General features: G+C 36.9%; 1 protein-coding gene and 1 long non-coding RNA gene across 3 annotated transcripts in view; one reads left to right on the top strand and one right to left on the bottom strand.

The window, feature by feature from the left end:
- The first annotated feature begins 5,135 nt into the window (after positions 1 to 5,135).
- The window catches only part of LOC132911157 (putative fatty acyl-CoA reductase CG5065), a 14,956-nt gene continuing 1,271 nt past the window's right edge, over positions 5,136 to 18,820 (top strand). Inside the window, exons 1-5 of the mRNA XM_060967565.1 lie at positions 5,136 to 5,441; positions 8,352 to 8,615; positions 8,799 to 9,115; positions 10,912 to 11,159; positions 14,108 to 14,291. Coding sequence (XP_060823548.1) covers positions 8,394 to 8,615; positions 8,799 to 9,115; positions 10,912 to 11,159; positions 14,108 to 14,291 — 971 coding nt within the window. The 5' untranslated portion in view covers positions 5,136 to 5,441; positions 8,352 to 8,393. The remainder of the gene's footprint in view (positions 5,442 to 8,351; positions 8,616 to 8,798; positions 9,116 to 10,911; positions 11,160 to 14,107; positions 14,292 to 18,820) is intronic.
- Positions 16,659 to 18,820, bottom strand: part of LOC132911168 (uncharacterized) — a 27,873-nt gene continuing 25,711 nt past the window's right edge. The window contains exons 9-10 of one of the 2 annotated variants that reach the window (XR_009658930.1): positions 18,131 to 18,819; positions 16,659 to 18,023 (exon numbers count right to left, since the gene is read on the bottom strand). This is a non-coding gene — a long non-coding RNA (uncharacterized LOC132911168). Of the gene's footprint in view, position 18,820 lies in introns of both variants that reach the window. The other variant, XR_009658927.1, reaches the window with a different exon arrangement.

Below are 18,820 nucleotides of genomic sequence, written 5' to 3'. Positions count from 1 at the left end.
ACTTTTGCACTCTTCCCAAGTTCAAAAAATGGAGAATCACTTTTTTGCGCCTAATATGGAGACGAATACTAAGTGTCTTGCACTACTGCGCAAAAAGAAAATAGATGCACGAAGGTATCTATTTCAGATATATTAACATATTCGTGCACTAACAGTACGAGTTTGCAATATTCAAAGTGAAATATCTTCTAAACAAACGATTTCTCGATATAATTGGTTTAAATATCATTTTGTAAGGAATGGTGAAAAGAAAACACTGCTGATTTTCGTATATTCTTTATGCGATAGTCTATAAAAAGATTAAAGTTAGTTGTCTCTCGAAAGAGAACAGCTCTCGCTTGAGATAGTTTTTCATATCTTTAAGAACATAATAGCGTGTATACGATAATAAACGGGACTGTTATGCCAGACCGAAATGTTGTATGTGAGGTGGATAGAACGTGATAGGTGCCAAAGAAACACTCGGAGGTGTTTAAACAGTATATTTATTAGCGATTCTCGCTTTCGACACTTTACGTAGAACTGGCGATTACAACTGACGATTTGCACTTTTCGGTTACAACTCGACTGTTAGACGATGAGTTAAGATAGCAATTGAGCAAAGTGCGCGATGTAAGTTAAGATGATGATTGCTCGAGAAACGTCCAGGAACTGCCCTTCCTGTGACGATGATTCTGCGAAGGGAAACTATGATGGCTATGTCTAAGGGTACGAGACGATCGGATTCGTTAAGGAAAGTTTTCGTTAGGAAAGTGAGGGAAATGGACGTCGCTGTTAATTGGTTAATCTACCAGGTTGGCGGGTGAGGAAGGATGTCAACCGTCCTCGAGAGAAAGTTGCTAACGGGAAGCATCATACGTGAGACAAATCAATTTCCCGTATCTTTCCGGGATAGACAATAAATTAAGGAATGCTAAATTAAAAGATATTTGTTCGGTTTGAAGGACCTTAACTAGAGAAATCCTAAGATTTATAGCGGGTCCTTAAGGTATTTCAAGGTATGCAATGAAAATATTTAGACATCTGGCAATCTTGTTCGAGGGATAGTCTGCTTTGTGTAGCAAGTCATGGAATCGTTGGAAGATTTATTCCCGTGTCGCTACATATGTATATTAATTTTTTGTTTAGTAACAGCATATCAATGTTAATGAGGAGAGAAGAACATTAATCAGTCTAAAACAGAATTATTTATACATATATTTGCAAGTACAAGTTGATATCAGTAGCTATGATCTAGAATGTCATTATTACGTAATACGTAGTAAAGTGCACGGTTCAAAACATTTTAAGTTTAACGATATATTAAACTATATACGCCAAAATAATTTACTTATAATTCTCAATGAGAATTGATTGTAAATAGTCTACCAGATAAAAAAAATATATTAAACTATAGAAAGATGTGGAATATAGAAAATGAAAAATTTGGAAGTATTCGCATCTTCTTTGACGTTTGCAGGTTTCTAGGATACAATGATATTTTTTAAAAAATATATTATGTAACAATTGCAGAACTCTGTAACGATTGCACTGTACAAAATGTACTTACGATAGTCCTGAAATTTCTACAAGGAATACTATCAAATTACACTGGGTGATACATTTTCGCCAATGATGTTCAGTGCAGTGCTATTACATATTACTCGACAAATGATGTCATGATATATGCATCGACGAATGTTACAAATAGACAAGAGGTCAGATGATACGCGCTAGTGAGAATTCTGAATTTCCATACGTACTTTGAAGTATTTTTCCAAGTGAGACAATCTGAACTTGAGAACAGCGAGTAAGAATGATAAAACTTTATCGATGAATCAAAAGGCAGCTACGTACAAGGAACTCTTTCTGATCAAACAGAGGATTGGATACACGCCAAACATCGACTCTACGGGAAACCATTTTGAGTCTCTATTATTATCTTATTATTATCTATAAAACATTTTAATTTGCACTTAGTTACCGTGCCAAATGGAAAATTTGATTAAAAGGAGAGTGATAGCCAAAGGCCACTCGATTCTTCAAACAGTTAGAGATAGAGGGGACATTATATCAGATATTTTAATATTACTATTTAAACAGAAACCCAAGTATTAGCGAAGAATTTAAGAAGGTATATTTTTTTTTCTTTTTTTTTTTTTTTACTAAGTAGACTATTTACAATCAATTCTCATACAGAATTTTAAGTAAATTATTTTGGCGTGGTACTGTAACTTGGATTATAAAAGTTCATAGTATGTTTGATTCTAGTTGAATCTAATGCTTCGATCTAAGGGTTATTGTCTTTTTAGTCTGCGCATCTGATCCATCGTGTCAAGTAATTGGATAACTAGTGGGTTTTATATTATATCTGTTTCTGAACTTGGGTATCTTAAGGTCGCGATGTATTGTTTCGTTGGTAACGTATCAAGGTGCATCTATTAAGGATCTTAGAGTTTTTGATTGGAATCGTTGGAGAATTTCTATGTTCGAGTTGCTCGCTGCTCCCCATAGTTGGATCCCATAGTTCCAAACAGGATTTTTTTAATATGGCTTTATGTAGCATTATTTCACTCAAGAAAGTATATCTGCAAGCAATTCTTAGAAGAAGATAAATAACAGAGTAAACATCAAATAGCGCAGACAATAGTAAAAAATCCTTCGTGTAATACTTGCTTCATCGGTAATGCAGCATACATAATTCGAATCAATTTGCCAAGAATCATCTGATCATCTTTTGACGGATCTTATGGTGATGAGTTAAAATTCCACGATACGTTTGAATCCATCATACACGAGCAACCGTCGTTAAGTGGCATTAAAAATTCCATTACTTATTAATACAATCTTCTACAGCGTTATAAATATAAGGACAGAACGGTGTACGTGCATATACGCGCTATTACACCGCTCTTGCCAAGCTGGTACGTTATATATCATATCCAGCTATAGTTCAAGTATTTGCAAATACTTCTTCAAAATCTATGATTTTCTTTATTTTCTTTGTTTTGCCCAAGTCTCGCCTTGAATTTGTTTACCGTGCTATCTTGATTTCACTTAATTCCTAATATCTATCTGTCACTAAGTACTTTGGCATTTTTTGTTTTCTCTACGATTCCCAAGTTTTGCTTTCCACGCGAAAGTCATATTACTTTTTTATAGAAACTAGTCATCGTTGTTTTTCACTACACTATGTTAAATACAAGGAAAGAACAGCAACACATGCAAACCAGCTGGCTGCTGAAGCGAGTAAAACTCTCATAGAAAGAAGGCTAAAAAGAAAACATCCCACTGACCTCGCTAAAGAAATAAAATAGTCAAACTCGAAGATGGTATCCCGCTGGGGGTAGCCATCCATACGTTATTTAGCAGTTAAGTTAGAAAAATTTATCAAATGTCCAGCTGAACAAATTGTAAAGTACAAATTAAATAATAATAAAAAAAAAAATTGAAAAAAGACACTACGTCGCCTGTAATTGTTTTTTACTCTGGATATTCTACTCCACCCATGTTTGCAACATACCGGTACTTTCTTCTTTTGTCCTGCTTCGTTCTCCAGCTTCTAACAATTTCAGGCGATCGCCCGATTCTCTTCCGTGTGATAATGTTGCCCCTTGGTTTTTATTTTCATTGTTACGAACGTTTGCCTCCGATCCACTGTATTGACTCTTCCTCTGTGTATCTTTCTTTTTCTTGGCTGTTTGCGTGTTGTTTCAGTCTTATCGAGTATAAGAAGTACGAATACGTCAATATTTGTATTCGCGCCGCTTCACAATTCTTCATACAATCGTACGTAACTCCTAGTTAATTTTTGTTTCGTTCCTCGTTCTCACAATCTATGTGTCTTCAACTCGTGTGAGTACTCGACTCGAATGTACTTCTTGCCTGTTAGCACTAATTTATTTAGTTTGACTCTCTCTCTTTGAGGGCAAGTACCCTATTTCCAAAGGTTCTACAAATATCCAATGCGTGGCTTTTTGCTGAAGATCGTCCGCGCAATCCCGAATTACGACGAAAAGAATTGATAATATTTTAAAGCGGAAATCGATTACGGACCGAAAGAAGACAGCTACTCGTGTCGCGGTTGAACTGCAGGAAGAAAACATTGCTAATATTGGTCGATATACGTTACCGAGAAGATTACATAACGTAGGACATTTAATCAGAATTACCGCGGAAAATACCATTAAACCAATTAGTAAGAAAAATAAAATGATCCGATTAATGTTTGCCGAAAAATATCGTGACTCGACTCTATGAAATTGGAAAACAGGGAAGAAATTTCTTTTTTGGGATAAATATAATTTAATCTGGCTTCAGTTTGCACAAGAAATAACACCTGGTATCGAACACCAACTGTTCCACATGATGGAAAATGCATTACAGTATGTGGAGCTTTCTTCGCTGAAGTAATTAGTCCCTTTATTAATTAACATTGTGGGTATAATGAATCGTGTATAGGGAAATTTTGGAAATTCATACGCTACCATACATTGAAATAAAATGCCAGAAAATTACAATAGTTCTTTCAGCATCCCAACAACCTCAAGCATGTATCGAAAGTCCTAAAATAAATAAAGCGCAAGGTCCTTGTCTGCAAAGCGCGCGCGAGAGAAAGAGAGAGAGAGAGAGAGAGGGAGAAGGAGAGACTTACTACCAAATTTAATAGAAGAATGGAATAAAGTACTATACGGTATTCGATCGATGCCGCATCGCTACGCTACTGTTATTAATCCAGAAGAAATGGCTACAAAATATTAATTACGATATGTTACATGTACCACAAAATTGTTACACAATCAGAAATAAGTATTATTTTTCATTGATTAAACTGACATATGAGTAACATATGAGGAATAAATGGTGTTCACTTCTCTTGTAATATTCCTTCGCGTGAATATATCCTTCTATATCACATTAATAATAATTTTTTAAGACTCTTCTTCTGAGAGAAAAGTGCCTAAAACTGTTTAGTTGATATTTTTTACGCGACATGTATCTTTTTTGTCTCTCTTGCTCTTTGCTCCTTTATTCTTCTCCTCGTATCTCTATTTCCTTCTCCCTCTTCCTTTCCACGTTTTCCCTCCTGTAAGACGTGATCGTGACGGAGGGGAGTATAAAAGTAACGTCGATGAAGAAAACAGATAAGAAGAAGCAGTTACTATCCTTATTTTCGTTTGATCGCGACTAACGGTGAGAAGCGAACTGAGCTTCCGTTCCATTTCGCGATACGATTCACGAAACCGAAAAGAAGAAAAGAACTCCACGAAGATATAACGACGAATTTCGTGCCTTTCCTGCAATTACGGACCGCCATCGTACTTATTTTATGTACCATCGGTGAGGCGAGAAGAAATACCACGCTGCTGTGTAACAATTTGAAGAAACGAGGCCGTCAACGGTAATCACGGTGTTGCGAGACAGAAGAGAAAAATAACCGAAGAAGAAACAGGGAAGATCAAGTAAGTGGAACTTACTTTGACGTACACAAAGTGGTAGTAAATTTCACATTTCGTATGTTTGAAGCGTGCTGGCGCAGCACGACTTTTCAGTTAAGGGCAGCCGGTTATCGGTACCAAACTTCCTATAAAATGAAACGAGACACCTCGATGCTCGAGATATGTCAATGAACGGTAGTATTTAAGTTGAGCAGTTATATTTGACATGTTAATTCCACAAGAGTAGTATATAAAAAGAACAAAGGTAAATAAATGTGCATCTAGTGCTAGGTAACATTTTATTTAACTATTAAATAATAAGTAACAAACTAATATAATATTTTAGTTGCGAATAAGAATTAAATTTCTTATTTAAACACAAGTCTTTAAAATATAATTCGCCAATAAGAAATAATAATTAAATTATTTTTTGATACCGTTTAAAAGACTTTCGCATTTGGATTTAATTAGGAAACGAATAATAACGTATAAATAAATAGATTTGGTTTTATCTTATCTATTTCATTTTCTACAATGAAGAAGTCGTAAAATTAATATCGTTATTTTCCAATAGACAAATTGCAGTTTACATTTGCTTTTCGTACAAGTTGTTCTAAAGCTGATTTGATATTGGCGTATTCGTCGTTAACAGGCAGCATTAAAAATTACAAATTGTAATTTACAGTAATCTTGCCGATTGAAATGTTATATTTGTGTAAAGATAAATTTGTTCAACGACCGATAGATATTAATTAAAAATGGGTAAAAGTAATAAACAAGAATTATATTTATAAATAATAATTGATTCCATTATTTTAAATAATGTATTTAGACTTGTTCAAACAACAAATAATTTACTTGTATTTTTTATTTGAACTCTCAAATATCCAATGGCTCTATTTAAATGATTATTTGAATGAAAATTTATACATATGTAATTTATATATATATATATATATATATATATATAACTTTTATTGCCCAATATATATATGTCGGGTTAACATTAGGTTAGGGTTGATTAGGGTTAAGGGCGAGTAATGAATCTTCACTGGAATTAGCCATCGTTGTTATACAATCGAGGTAATGTTGATTAGCACAAGTGTGAGTATTACAGAATCGACAAGTAACTGCGGTGATTCGATACTAATGACAATGGTCTTAGGTACGATAACGAATCCGCAGTCAACGGGATAGCATAATGTACTTTCCTCCAAAGTCTAAGTCTGACTCTTTGTTAAAAACGTGAAGTATTCACTGATCGTAAAGACGTTGTCTTTCTCGCTGACGAGCTCGCACGAGAATGTGTTTTCCGTCGCGGTGATGCTGCAGAGGAAAACTATGATGGGGTGTGTCTACGGGCACGAAATCATCGGATTCGTCGAGGAAAACCTTCGCTCGGAAAGTTTTTTTTTTTTATTTTTTTTCTTTTATTTTGGTTATTTTACAATTTGTAACCCAGCGGGGTGCCAGCTTCGTTTTTTCTAAGTTATATCTTTTATGTCGCTCGGAAAGTGAGGGAAATGGACGTAGCTGTTAATTGGTTAATTTCTATGTTGGTGGTTAGAGAAGGATGCTAGTCGCCCTTGAGAAAAAGTTGCTAGCGGGAAGCGTCGTTCGTGAGGAGAAGCAGACTTCCCGTATCTTCCCGCAGTAGGTGATAGATTTAAAGACTGTTTGTCCGTTTGAAGGACCTTAGTTAACTAAATCCTAAGAATTATAACGGGTCCTCAGGCTAGCTGAACATGTACTGTGATAAAATAATTTACTTAAAATTCTGTATGAGAATTGATTGTAAATAATCTACTAAATAAAAAAAAAGAAAGAAAGAACTGTACTGTGAAGATGCATCGACGTCTGGTAATCATCTTGTCCGAAAAATAGGGTCTGTGTGTGGCGAGCCACGGGACAAAAACCATTGGAATGTTTATTGTCGAGTGCCGCTACAACTATTCTTTTTAAGGAAAGCTAAACAATTATTCCATGCCTCTATTATGTAAAAACGTTCATCCTGTGACCGCGGCTACGTTCGACGACTAGTTGTCGCCTCGAGCCCAAGCTCATTATCGCAGATCTCGGACGATTACAATCAGGTTAGCTTACAAAGATTAAGGTATTGGGGATTTTCTAAAGAATTCTAAAGGGAAGGTTTGGTGTCTTTTCATCTCCGACATATATATATATATATATATATATATATATATATATATATATTACATATGTATATTCTTAATAAACAAGGAATTCCTATTAGAAAGTGACGACAATGTATATCGCCGAAGTGCTTAATGAGTCATCAGTATCCCAATGGTCCTTCTGCCGAATGTTCGAAACGAAGGAGTGTGTGGTAACGGTTACGGACGCCTAAGAAATGCATGGGTAGTGGGGATATTGAGAAGTGACAAAGAAAAAAGAAACAGATCCGATGGAGAGTCAAATAGTAAGAACTTCAGTCTTAGAAAGTCACGGCTGGAGTTCAGAAGTAAATTATAGTTAGTGTAAACCAAGTGCTAAGAAATAAATTCTCTCTTTTTTATTTTTTACTTTATCTTTTATTTTCCGTCTTCGGTTTCTCTTTTTTATTTTACGTGACACTCGGTTGCGCGAGTTCCGACTTATGTAAGTGGACAACCCTGTACAATGAAAACTTTTTCGTATATACGAAGCTATATACTCATCTACTTTATATACCCTCTTTCGAATGTAATGTACTTAGAAATAAGTCATTACATGTCTCACACTGCAGTTCAGATAAAATATAAAGCAGCGAAATTGAGAAAAATGTTAATTCCTTGCAAAACTTCAGAAATGCTGGCTACCTTCCGGTTTCGATGATTTTTCCAGAAATCGATATTCTAAACAACTTTGTCCTATACATATAAGGAGTAGACTCATCTAGTTTCCGAGATATTATTTTTTATTATTCAATTACAGATATCGAAATTGACAGCGTGAGGGTGCTGTAGTATTAGCACAATGAGTACGGAATTTACAGAAAAGTTAAATAAGGTGAATTCCATCGAGGGATTTTATGCCGGAACTGGAATTTTCATAACTGGGGCATCTGGTTTCGTGGGGAAGGGCCTCCTGGAGAAACTAATTCGCGTGTGTCCACGCATCGTCGTTATTTTTATTCTGCTTCGTCCAAAGAAACACCAAACGATGGAACAACGGTATAAAGAGATCATAGATGATCCTGTACGTAAATAACATTTTCGTAGCTTTCAATATTTAAGACATTCACAAACCAAACCGATTAATTTCACATTTCATTAATTTCTTAATTTCATATTATATATATATAACAATGTGTTGATAGAAAATTAGTATATTCAATAAGAATCTATATTGGAAACTGAGCTTGTATCTTTTCTTCTTCAGATGTTCGATGATGTCAAAGCAAAGAATCCCTCAGCATTAAAAAAGGTTCACCCCGTAGAGGGTGACATAAGTCTACCAAAATTAGGTCTTTCGCAAGAAGACAGAAATATGTTGATAGAGAATGTGAACATATTGTTCCACGTTGCGGCCACTTTGAACTTCAAGGAACCCTTGAGTACGGCCGTGAATACAAATGTGAAAGGTACTTTTAGTATCATTGAGTTGTGCAATGAACTGAAGCATGTAATTAGCGTTATTCATGTTAGCACAGCTTATAGTAACGCAAATCTATCAGAGATTGAGGAAAAAGTGTACAGGTAAGGATAAATGATATTTAATATTTAAACTATATTAATAATTAAATTTCCTTAAACATTTTTTTATTATCGTAAATAACTCTACTTCTAAAAATCAATAAACAATGAAAGTAATTGATAGCTTTGTATAATTTGTTTATTTATTTATCTAACTAACGCTTACGTGTATCCATTGAAATAAAAAATACTTGTTAAAACAGGCGTAAGTCTAAGAAATTTTATATAGAGGATAATCAATAATAATGCATTTCTAACAATCTGCTAATGATAAAGATTAGGTATTGAAAGAACATTTTGAAATTGTGTGAATTTTTCCATTTTAAAGCTTCCCATAACTTTATCCGCAATTTAGTGACAGTTATAGCGTGACAAATACAGGATTATCCACCTAACTGGCTATAACATAGAGATATAAGAATAGAGTGCGCGAGCAAGCTATAAAGATAATATAGGGATAATATAGGGATAGACAGAGAACGCTACATAGAGGCTCCACGTTTCCTTGTCTAATAATGCATTTGTGCATTAAATATGTAAACGTAAACAGTAACGTCACGTACCGGTCGGTGACGAATAGTATGAGCAGTTTCACATACACAGTTCTGGGAACTGTTGTTGCTGTAGGGGCAGAGGGACAGAGGCTAAGACTATTACGTATCAAAAAATGTTTATCAGAAATAAGGTGTTTCAATCAAATCGCTAGGATTCGCCGCGCAATACGACTTGTGTCTGCGACTGAAATCTGCTACTGTTATAGACAGTATTGTTAAATACACGTGAAATACTTTATGTTTACCTTAAGTACGTTAAAGAAACACTTATGAAAAGTAGTTTAGTTTATATTATCTATGTTTAGTGGCAAGTAATTTATAAAGCATACCTTTAGAAATTCATAGCTCTAACTCCTTTTCTAGAGTTTCCAGACCTGATACGCGGCCGTGCATGTGATTTGTTGCGCACTTTGTTTTTATGTTTATGATGGGAACACTGTAACATGTGACACGTTCAATATGTTAGACTCATATATCATACGCCATCTATGAGCTATTGTCAGAAGTATAATGAGACGAGAACGCAGAACAATTTCATTGTCGCTGATTAAGGAGAAATAAAAAAGCCAATAAGGAGAAAAGGGTCGCTGTTCTGTACATATTATAGGATAAAGAGAAGCGAGCCCCGTGTTTTTGTCAAACACAGTTTCATGTCCCTGTGCACCCACGAAGCTTCGAAGCAAACATGTGCGTCCACTTCTGTGCATTTTCCCGTCCTCGTTTTTCTTCTCTTTTCTTCGATAACTGAAATTTTGAATTATGTTTACCTTAAATGTAATTGTAATGTAATTATTTGCATTTTTACAAACTTCGTTATCCTTTATCTACATATTTCGTTCGTTATTTCTTCTTTTTAACTGTTGAGTTAATCATTTTCTTCTACGTTGTAACATAAAATTTAGTAATTATCTGCTGTGAATATATCGAACGTACAAATGACAAACAAGAGAAGCCAAATAGATGCAGCGAAATAACTCATAGAACGTAATTATCGTATAGAAAATGGGTATCGTTTTTTATTTACAGTGGCATCAAAATTAAACTCCGTCGACGACAATACCGACGACGAAATCGCTCGATGTTCTCGTCTTACCATACTTCCGGCAAAAGCTCATAGATGATGCACGATATAGGATCGTAGTGGCGTACATGTTGCACTGTTGCTATTCTCAATGTTCCCGGGAGTGTGGATTCCAAGCTACGTAGATGATACTATATGATATCCTATTATTGATAATTTTTCAGCACGAGTTTACAACCATCTAATGTGATTGAGGTTTGTGACAGTCTTGACGAAGAGTCGATTAAGCTATTAGAAGAAAGAATTTTAAAAATTCATCCAAACACATACACGTTCACAAAGAATCTGGCAGAACAGATTGTATCCAGCAACGGTACAGGTTTCCCAGTTGCGATAGTGCGACCAAGTATAATTAATGTGTCGCTGAAGGAACCGTCTCCTGGTTGGTTGGGCAATATCACTGCACATATAGGTATTTCTATAAATATTTATAATGTTAATTCTTCATCATTGCATATTTCATTTACACATATTGCATGTAAGAGCGTTCAATCATACTCGAGTGATTCGGAATAATATGAGTCTTTCGTATCACAAGGTCATAATTCTCCTTAACTATCATAAGGAAGGAATCAATCTGCAATAGAATAAAGCAGCGTCAAATTTTCACTCACTCATTCGAAACTATCTGAAAATATACTTCTTGCGCAAAGTGTATAAATGCTGTTGATAAAGACTTTTTTTATATACGTGGGGAAATCCTCATGGACACCCGCCGCTCTTCTGGGAGGCGGCGGGGTAATGTCGAATTTACCGACTAAAACCCCATGGTGTCCCACCTGACGCTCAACAAAGGTATTCCGGGATCTCTTTCGAATTGCTGCCGGAGCACTCCAGCGTCCTCTCTCATTCTGAGGGAGCCGTCACTCGAGAGAGACTACTCCTCTCAACGCTTTCCCCTAAGCCGTCGTGCAAGTCCGAGGAGATCCCAGAACCTCCTGGGTGCGACGACCTCTATGACCACTTAGGGCGGCGCAAGGTCGCCCTTCGGCGCGGAACACTACAAGAGCGAGAAACTCCTTTGCGAGTATTACTTCTTCGCAATAGAAGCGGATTCCGAGGAATTCCTGTTGCCCCTCAGCATCGCTTCCACGACTGACGACGGGTCTACACTTTCGGCAATCGCTAGTCGCAGGACACGGCGGGGGGCTTCCCACGCCGGACAAAACTCCAGCGTGGGCTGGACCGTGTCCTCGCCTTCTTCGCAGTGGTGACAGATGTTCGTCGACTCTCTTCCAATTTTCTGCACGCACTCATCGAATACTCCATGCCCGGCGAGTGCCTGCGTCATCCGGAAGTATAACGGGAACCACGGACCTGATCTTGGGCGAGTAGGTCGAAGCACCACCGCTACCATACGTCTCGCCTAGCTTCTCCCCGAACGTCTTGTTCAAGTTTTCGTACACTCGTTGGAGCGCCAAGGCCTGGAGCTCGAACGGAGAAAACATCGCCAGGGACAGACGTCGACGCCCTTATGATCCTAAAGGCGGCCGTCCTACGCAGCATCTTCGGCAAAAGGAGACTGCGACGACTCGCCATCAGATCTCCTGCCCACACCGGAGCCCTGTACAGGATCCGGGAACGAACGACTCCCTCATTTAGTCGGTGCACTTTGACCCCGGTGCCACCGATATTCGGCAGTAAGCCACATAGCTGAAAGACTACCATGGCGTTATTATCTGTTTTTAATAGAACTTGAATCCAAAACTAACAGCAAAGAAATCTTTGTCATTAAAAAAATCCTAAACGCAATAGTGAAGATTGTGTCACCCTGTTATAAGAAGGGCATCGCAAGGGTATCGCAATGCACACGGTGTCAACAATACGGAAAAACACAAAAATTACTGTAGCAGTAAAACCACTTAACGACAAATTGTCCATATACAGGAAAAGCAGACAAAGTAAAATGTTATAACCGTAATGGAAACCACCCAGCTAGCTAAAAAAATTGCAACGTAAACTGTTTCCACCGCTTGGAAGCAGAACATACAGCAACTATCACTCACAACAAGAAATTGTAGAATCAGAGCGAACACCGAATGAGCAAAACTCCTGACTTGCTTGATTTTGCAGTTATATAAGGACTGAACGCAAACAAATTAAAAATAACACCCAGTCTTGAGCTTAGCTTTGATCATACACCGATAATAATAGAATACGCAAGCAAACCAATACTTTATATCAATCCAGAGTCGCTTTCTGATAAAACCACCAAATGGCAAACATTTAAACAACTGATTGAGAACAAAATCAACGAAATTGACAGAAATTATACAAGAAGCAGCATGGACAACTACTACTTACGAACCAAATAATAGACAAACAAAAATAATTCCATTAGACATTCTTGATAAAATCAGAGAAAAAAGGAAAACGAAAGCAAAATGGCAAAAACATAGAACATGTGAAAACATTTAAAGAAAAAACATTTAAAAAAACTTGCAAAGGAAATAAAAAGTAAAATAAGAGATGATAATAATAACGAATTGTCGAAATTTATAGAGACATTCCGTGGAAAACTACGAAAAAATAACACGTTCGTTGCCATGTCGCACATATTTATGCGACGGGTATACTTCCGTGGAGGCCCCATCATCAAAGTATGATGATGCTCTTCTTGTTCGAGTTAATTAAATATACGACATTATATGTAGGATATACAACATAAAAATATTAAAAACACATTATACCATACTTTTTATCAATTTATATTCTGGATAATATATTACATTATTCTATATCGCATGGTATTCGTTAAAACATTCCAAACACATTTGGGGTGATTTTGGGCACTTCGAACAATAGTTATAGACTCCGTCATCGCTACTCTCCTCACTTTCAAATATATTTTCACGCTGTTTACTGAACATTTTAGGAGGAAAGAATCACCGATGTACGTCTCACAAGTATGCTTCTCGATTAAATGAAAGATCTGAGGTATCTGCCATAAGATCTCTCGGAATACTCCAGCTGGAAAGCTTTCTCCATTTCAGAAATAAATAATCTTTTCTTTACAATGAATCGAAGGCGATAAACGTTCGGGACCCGGGTTTCAAATCCCGGCGCCCGTAATCCGATTTTTCTTCCACGACTTCTAAATGAAAAGAAAAAGCAACAGTACCCCAGCATCTACACTTCACACTAAAGAAATAAAATAGACAAACTTGTTAATTAGCACATGTTAATTAGCAATAAAGCTAGAAAAATTTACCGAATGTCCAGCTGGAGAAATTCCAAAGTACAAATTAAATAAGCTCTACTTTTGCTGTCAGTTACAAATATCCTACCTATCTATTTATCAGACACATTTCGAGACAGTCGAGAAGCATGAATTAGTTTTAACCAAGTTTGTTGTTGCAGCTCTCGGAATGTTTATCAGCAGAGGTTTCGCTAAAGTAGCATTGGCTAATCCAGACATAATAACAGATACAGTACCCGTTGATTATGTGGTCGACACGATATTATGTGCCGCATGGCACATCACGCAGCATCGTGATATGAACGTCAAAGTGTACAACTGTACGAATAACGCACGCCCTATCAAGTAATATTTATTACGGAACTTTTTCAAGTAATTTAATTAAATTGTTAGAGTATCGTAAAACCTGTGATTTATTTAAGTGACACGATCAATGGGAACGCCAATAAATGAAAAGCATTTCATCGTAAATGAAATAATTCAAATGCTAAAGATTATATATAACTGAGAAAACGGCATTGAACGTAAAAGGGGACTGCACTAAATTTCTTCTGTGTACATATACAGTCAACTCATTTCCATTTAGCTGCATGAATTATAAAAACGTGCTAACATTTTTTTCGAATCAAGTTCGTATAATCAGATCAGATCCTTAAGCGGATCGGACGTGCTTGTAAACTGAGCATCGTTCCCTTCCCTGAGCCTGTATCAATCATTTGGTGCGCGAATGTTTGCCATATAATTTCTTATAGTATTTGCTTATAAATCAAGTACGTTTCATTGTGTGTGGATCGTTTGTATCGAAGATGACTTGCAGGTATTTTGCAGCCAGTTCTGTTTATCCTTTGTTCACTTAGTGTCGTTTTTCCACGGTGGTGTTCGTTTAATATGCCTTTAAATGTCTTTGATTGTTTTCCATAGAGAGTAGTTTATCAATGATGTGTGGTGCCTAAGTTCTTCGTCTACTACTTATGCCTAAGACTTCGTCTACTTCTTTGACAAGAAGATTGGAGACGTTAGCTTGATTGCCTTCTGTTACTGTGATCTAAGCGTAACTTTTGCAAATTGTTGTGCACGTATATGTTAGATTTCGGTTTCCTTGATCTTTTATACATACCGTTTCATATGGTTCCTGTGGTTCCCTAGGAGCATTTCTTGCGTAGCCCGTTCTGCTTCTTTATCTCTTAATTTCGACAACGTTCTTGCTTGTATTTTCTTTCGAATTTTACATCGCTTATAAGTTCGAACGAAACGATTCTTTCACAAACAGGGTGAAGAAAATAGACTTTGTATGCGACAATGAGATTTATTGCAGAAATCTGACGGAGTGACGGTTACAACAGCGTGGTTCGGAATATTAAGACAGACTGATTCGAGATGCTAGAGCGGACTGACTTAACGCTAGTTCAGGAAGGTCCTTCTGCCGAGAGTCTAGTCCCTTTGGAGGGGGCTCGTTTAGTTATTGTTTCAACAGGCGTGATATGCGGGGTGTTCGGCCTATCTGGTTACTGAGCGGATGGTCCTCTTAGGTGTGTGACACTATAATGTTTATGGTCTACCAGATATTTTTTAGGCCTTTTGTCCACGATACTACAATATTATATATAGAAAATTATACCAAACATGGCTACATAATTAAGATTGTTCGGGAACAACATTCTGAGATTACATCAAATACCATCTGACGTAACATCTGTCGTTTAGAGATACGTGCAGCTTCTCATTGCTTTAACGTAAACAACTTGTATCGTTGCCCGAACGGATCCAGCCACTGCTAGCAGGGTTCAATTAATATCTATTTTTTTTAATTCCTCTGTCTAAATAGGAATTCCGTGAAGTGTCTTGTTGTATCTTAATTGCTTCCCTTGTTCCTTATTCTTACGTTAGACGTATTTACAACAGAACGATTCAAAATCAGGTAATAGCGGTCGCTTTGGAGACGCTGATAGTTAAAAAATTTTGAAATACGACGTAGAAGAAAATGTTTAATACGTTAATAATGAAAATTATCGGAGGAGAGGGAGGGAAAGACGGCCTCGATGTTTGTAAGAATGTGGATAATTTCATTGTAATTCGCCAATATCTCTGGCAGTTGAATGCAATTTCAAATAAGAAAAAAAAGACTACATTGTAATTAAATTTCAGGTGAGCACAAGCCAAGGTAACGATTGTTATTAAAAAAGAAATTTACGTTACATGTGGGAAGAGAGAGAGAGTCGGGTGCACTTGCTTGCTTCGAAGTTTCAGGAACACGCAGAGGCAAAAGATCATCGGGCGAAAGCACGAGGTTCTCTTTCTCAGCGATCCTCTTCTCCTTATTGTACTTTTTTTTTTTTACTATTATCTAATTTGTACTTTACGATTTGTCTAGCTGAACATTTGGTAAATTTTTCTAATTTAATTACTAAATAACATGTGGACGACTATCCCTAGCGGTCTGATTATTTTTTATTTTTGGTTTGTAATTCGCTTTGTTAACATCTTTCCCGATTGAATTTATCATTATTTGAATGTCGATGACATCATCGATGAAGGTTGGTGGGGGGGGGGTCTTTTTGCGTACGTTGATTTGTTAATGTTTCAACTACGTCCATAGAATCGTCTGTAGATTCTAATATCGCGAATCTGCTAAAAGTGGTAATATGACTTGTTGACGATTCGTTCCTGTTAAGGTTATTCAGTGGATGGAAATAAAGAAATGCGTGGGCAAACTGCAAGGTATTGAATGTATATATATTGTGAATAATAAATTACAAAATATGTAGTACTATGTAAGCCGATCCAGATCCTCTCGCTAGCAACGTTACCCTGAGACTGAAACAACTGCCGAAACCAACGTCGGACGTGTACCGCTTATGGTCTTTCCTCGACGCATTCTTTTGTCTATGCGCTTTCGATAACCTTGGGCGCTTGAGAAACCGAAGACCAGATGTAGAGTTTTCTCAGAAGTGACGATCACTTCAACAGTTCCGATTAGTGTTTACGTTTTTATTGTTTTAACTATCGTTGAAGTGATCATCACTTGTAAGAAAACTCTACATCTAGTCTTTTAGTTTTCTCAAGCACTGAAGCCATCGACAGCGTATAGACAAAAGACTGCGTCGAAGGCAAACCATAAACGGTAAATAGGCGGCGTTGGGTTCAGGCTTTTTTTTTTGCTTTTCAGTCATAGGGTATATTACGACTTGTAATTACACTTCAGTATTTAAAATATATATTTTCTACCTTACAATTTATCCACGCGTTCCTTTGTAGTCACATTTACATGTTGTTTGTATGGTTTGAGAAATGGGACAGACCATCCCTTTGCCACAGAGGAGGTAGAACAGTGCGATTACAGTCTTGCTCATGAGAGCCCGATCGAATTACTTGGGCCATCCTCGAGCCAGTCAATTCAAATTGAAATAACCAGTCGAGAGGCCATGATCTGGAGCAAAGATCAGAAGCGTAGGATTTTCCACGACTAAGTCCAGTAAACACCTGGTTCGTTTCTGTTTCAATTCACTTTCGACGGAAGCTCATCACCCATTGCATTGCAAACTTCACTGAGCACCAGACATACGTCCACACGCTTCGGCAGTCGACGGCAGAATGAGGTATTTTATTGACTTCTTTATTTCGTTTGTGGCTTTCCATAAAGAGCAGTTGGCATTTTCGTGCGCAGAGAATGTTTCTATGAATTTTCAGAATTCGTTATTATTATGATCTTTTATTTTACTTTTTATTTCCTTTGCAACTTTCTTCAGACGTTTTTTGTTTTCACCATTCATATGTTTTTCGCTTTCCTTTTTTCTCTGATTTTGTCAAGGATGTCTGTTTGAATTATTTTTGTTTGCCTGTTGTTTGGTTCATAAATAGTAGTTGCCCGTGCTGTTGTATAATTTTTGTCAATGTTGTCGATGTTGTTCTCAATCAGTTGTTTAAATGTTTGCCATTTGGTGGTTTTATCGCAAAGCGGCTCTGGATTCCTACAAAGTATTGGTTCGCTTGCATATTCTATTATTATCGGTGTATGATCGGAGCTAAGCTTTAAACTGGGTGTTATTTTTAATTTGTTTGCGTTTAGTCCTCCTATAACTGCAAAATCAAGCATGTCATGTGCTTTATTCAGATCTGTCATGTTGGTCTTTCTGTAGATAATATATTGAGATTACTAGTTCTAATATATTTTTCTAGTGTCCTACCTCAAGGTATGTTAATTCTTGGGCCCCATAGCGTTTGCTTTGCATTGAAGTGTTCCGCTGCGATGTATTTGTCACATAAGGATTGAAAATACTCTTCTCATTTTTGTAATGTCATTTAGTGTCGCGGTGGTGTATATAATTGCTGACATCTGCAAGTAATTGCTGTTAGTTTGTATTGTAACGGTGGTCGCTTGGACGTGTTCCTGACTAATTTGACTGTGTAAGTGGTGTTTGATATCGCTTCTTATTATCACTGCGGCCCCTCCATCTATTGCGACGTCAAATTTAAAGTTCTTAGGCGACCATCAAACCGCTCTGTGTTCTTGCCTAATTATTGCACAGCAACAGCTGATAGGTGGCGAACGACGTTCGACTGTAATAACAAGCATACGTGTTACGATATTGTCATTTTCATATGTCCTCGCTAGATCGGGTCCCGTGTTAAATGGATAACCCTGTATGCTCGACGTATGCTATTAAGGGCTCTTAAGAGATTAGTTTTGTTGATAAATGTCGCTGCAGTTATAGTTTAAACACGTCATTAGCTAGAGTTAATTTCATTATTGACAATGCTTTTCTACAGTCTCATCTGGCAATAACAAAAGTACGAGAGCAAACCAACGATACCTGCCAGACTCTGTCTTCGACTTTGCATTAGCTTCTTCCTATGTGATCCTGATATCGAGGGTC

The sequence above is a fragment of the Bombus pascuorum genome, chromosome 10, assembly GCF_905332965.1.
Source record: "Bombus pascuorum chromosome 10, iyBomPasc1.1, whole genome shotgun sequence".
Lineage (NCBI taxonomy): Eukaryota > Metazoa > Arthropoda > Insecta > Hymenoptera > Apidae > Bombus > Bombus pascuorum.
Note: the sequence above shows the minus strand (reverse complement) of the source record. Positions and strands in the feature narration are given on the sequence as shown.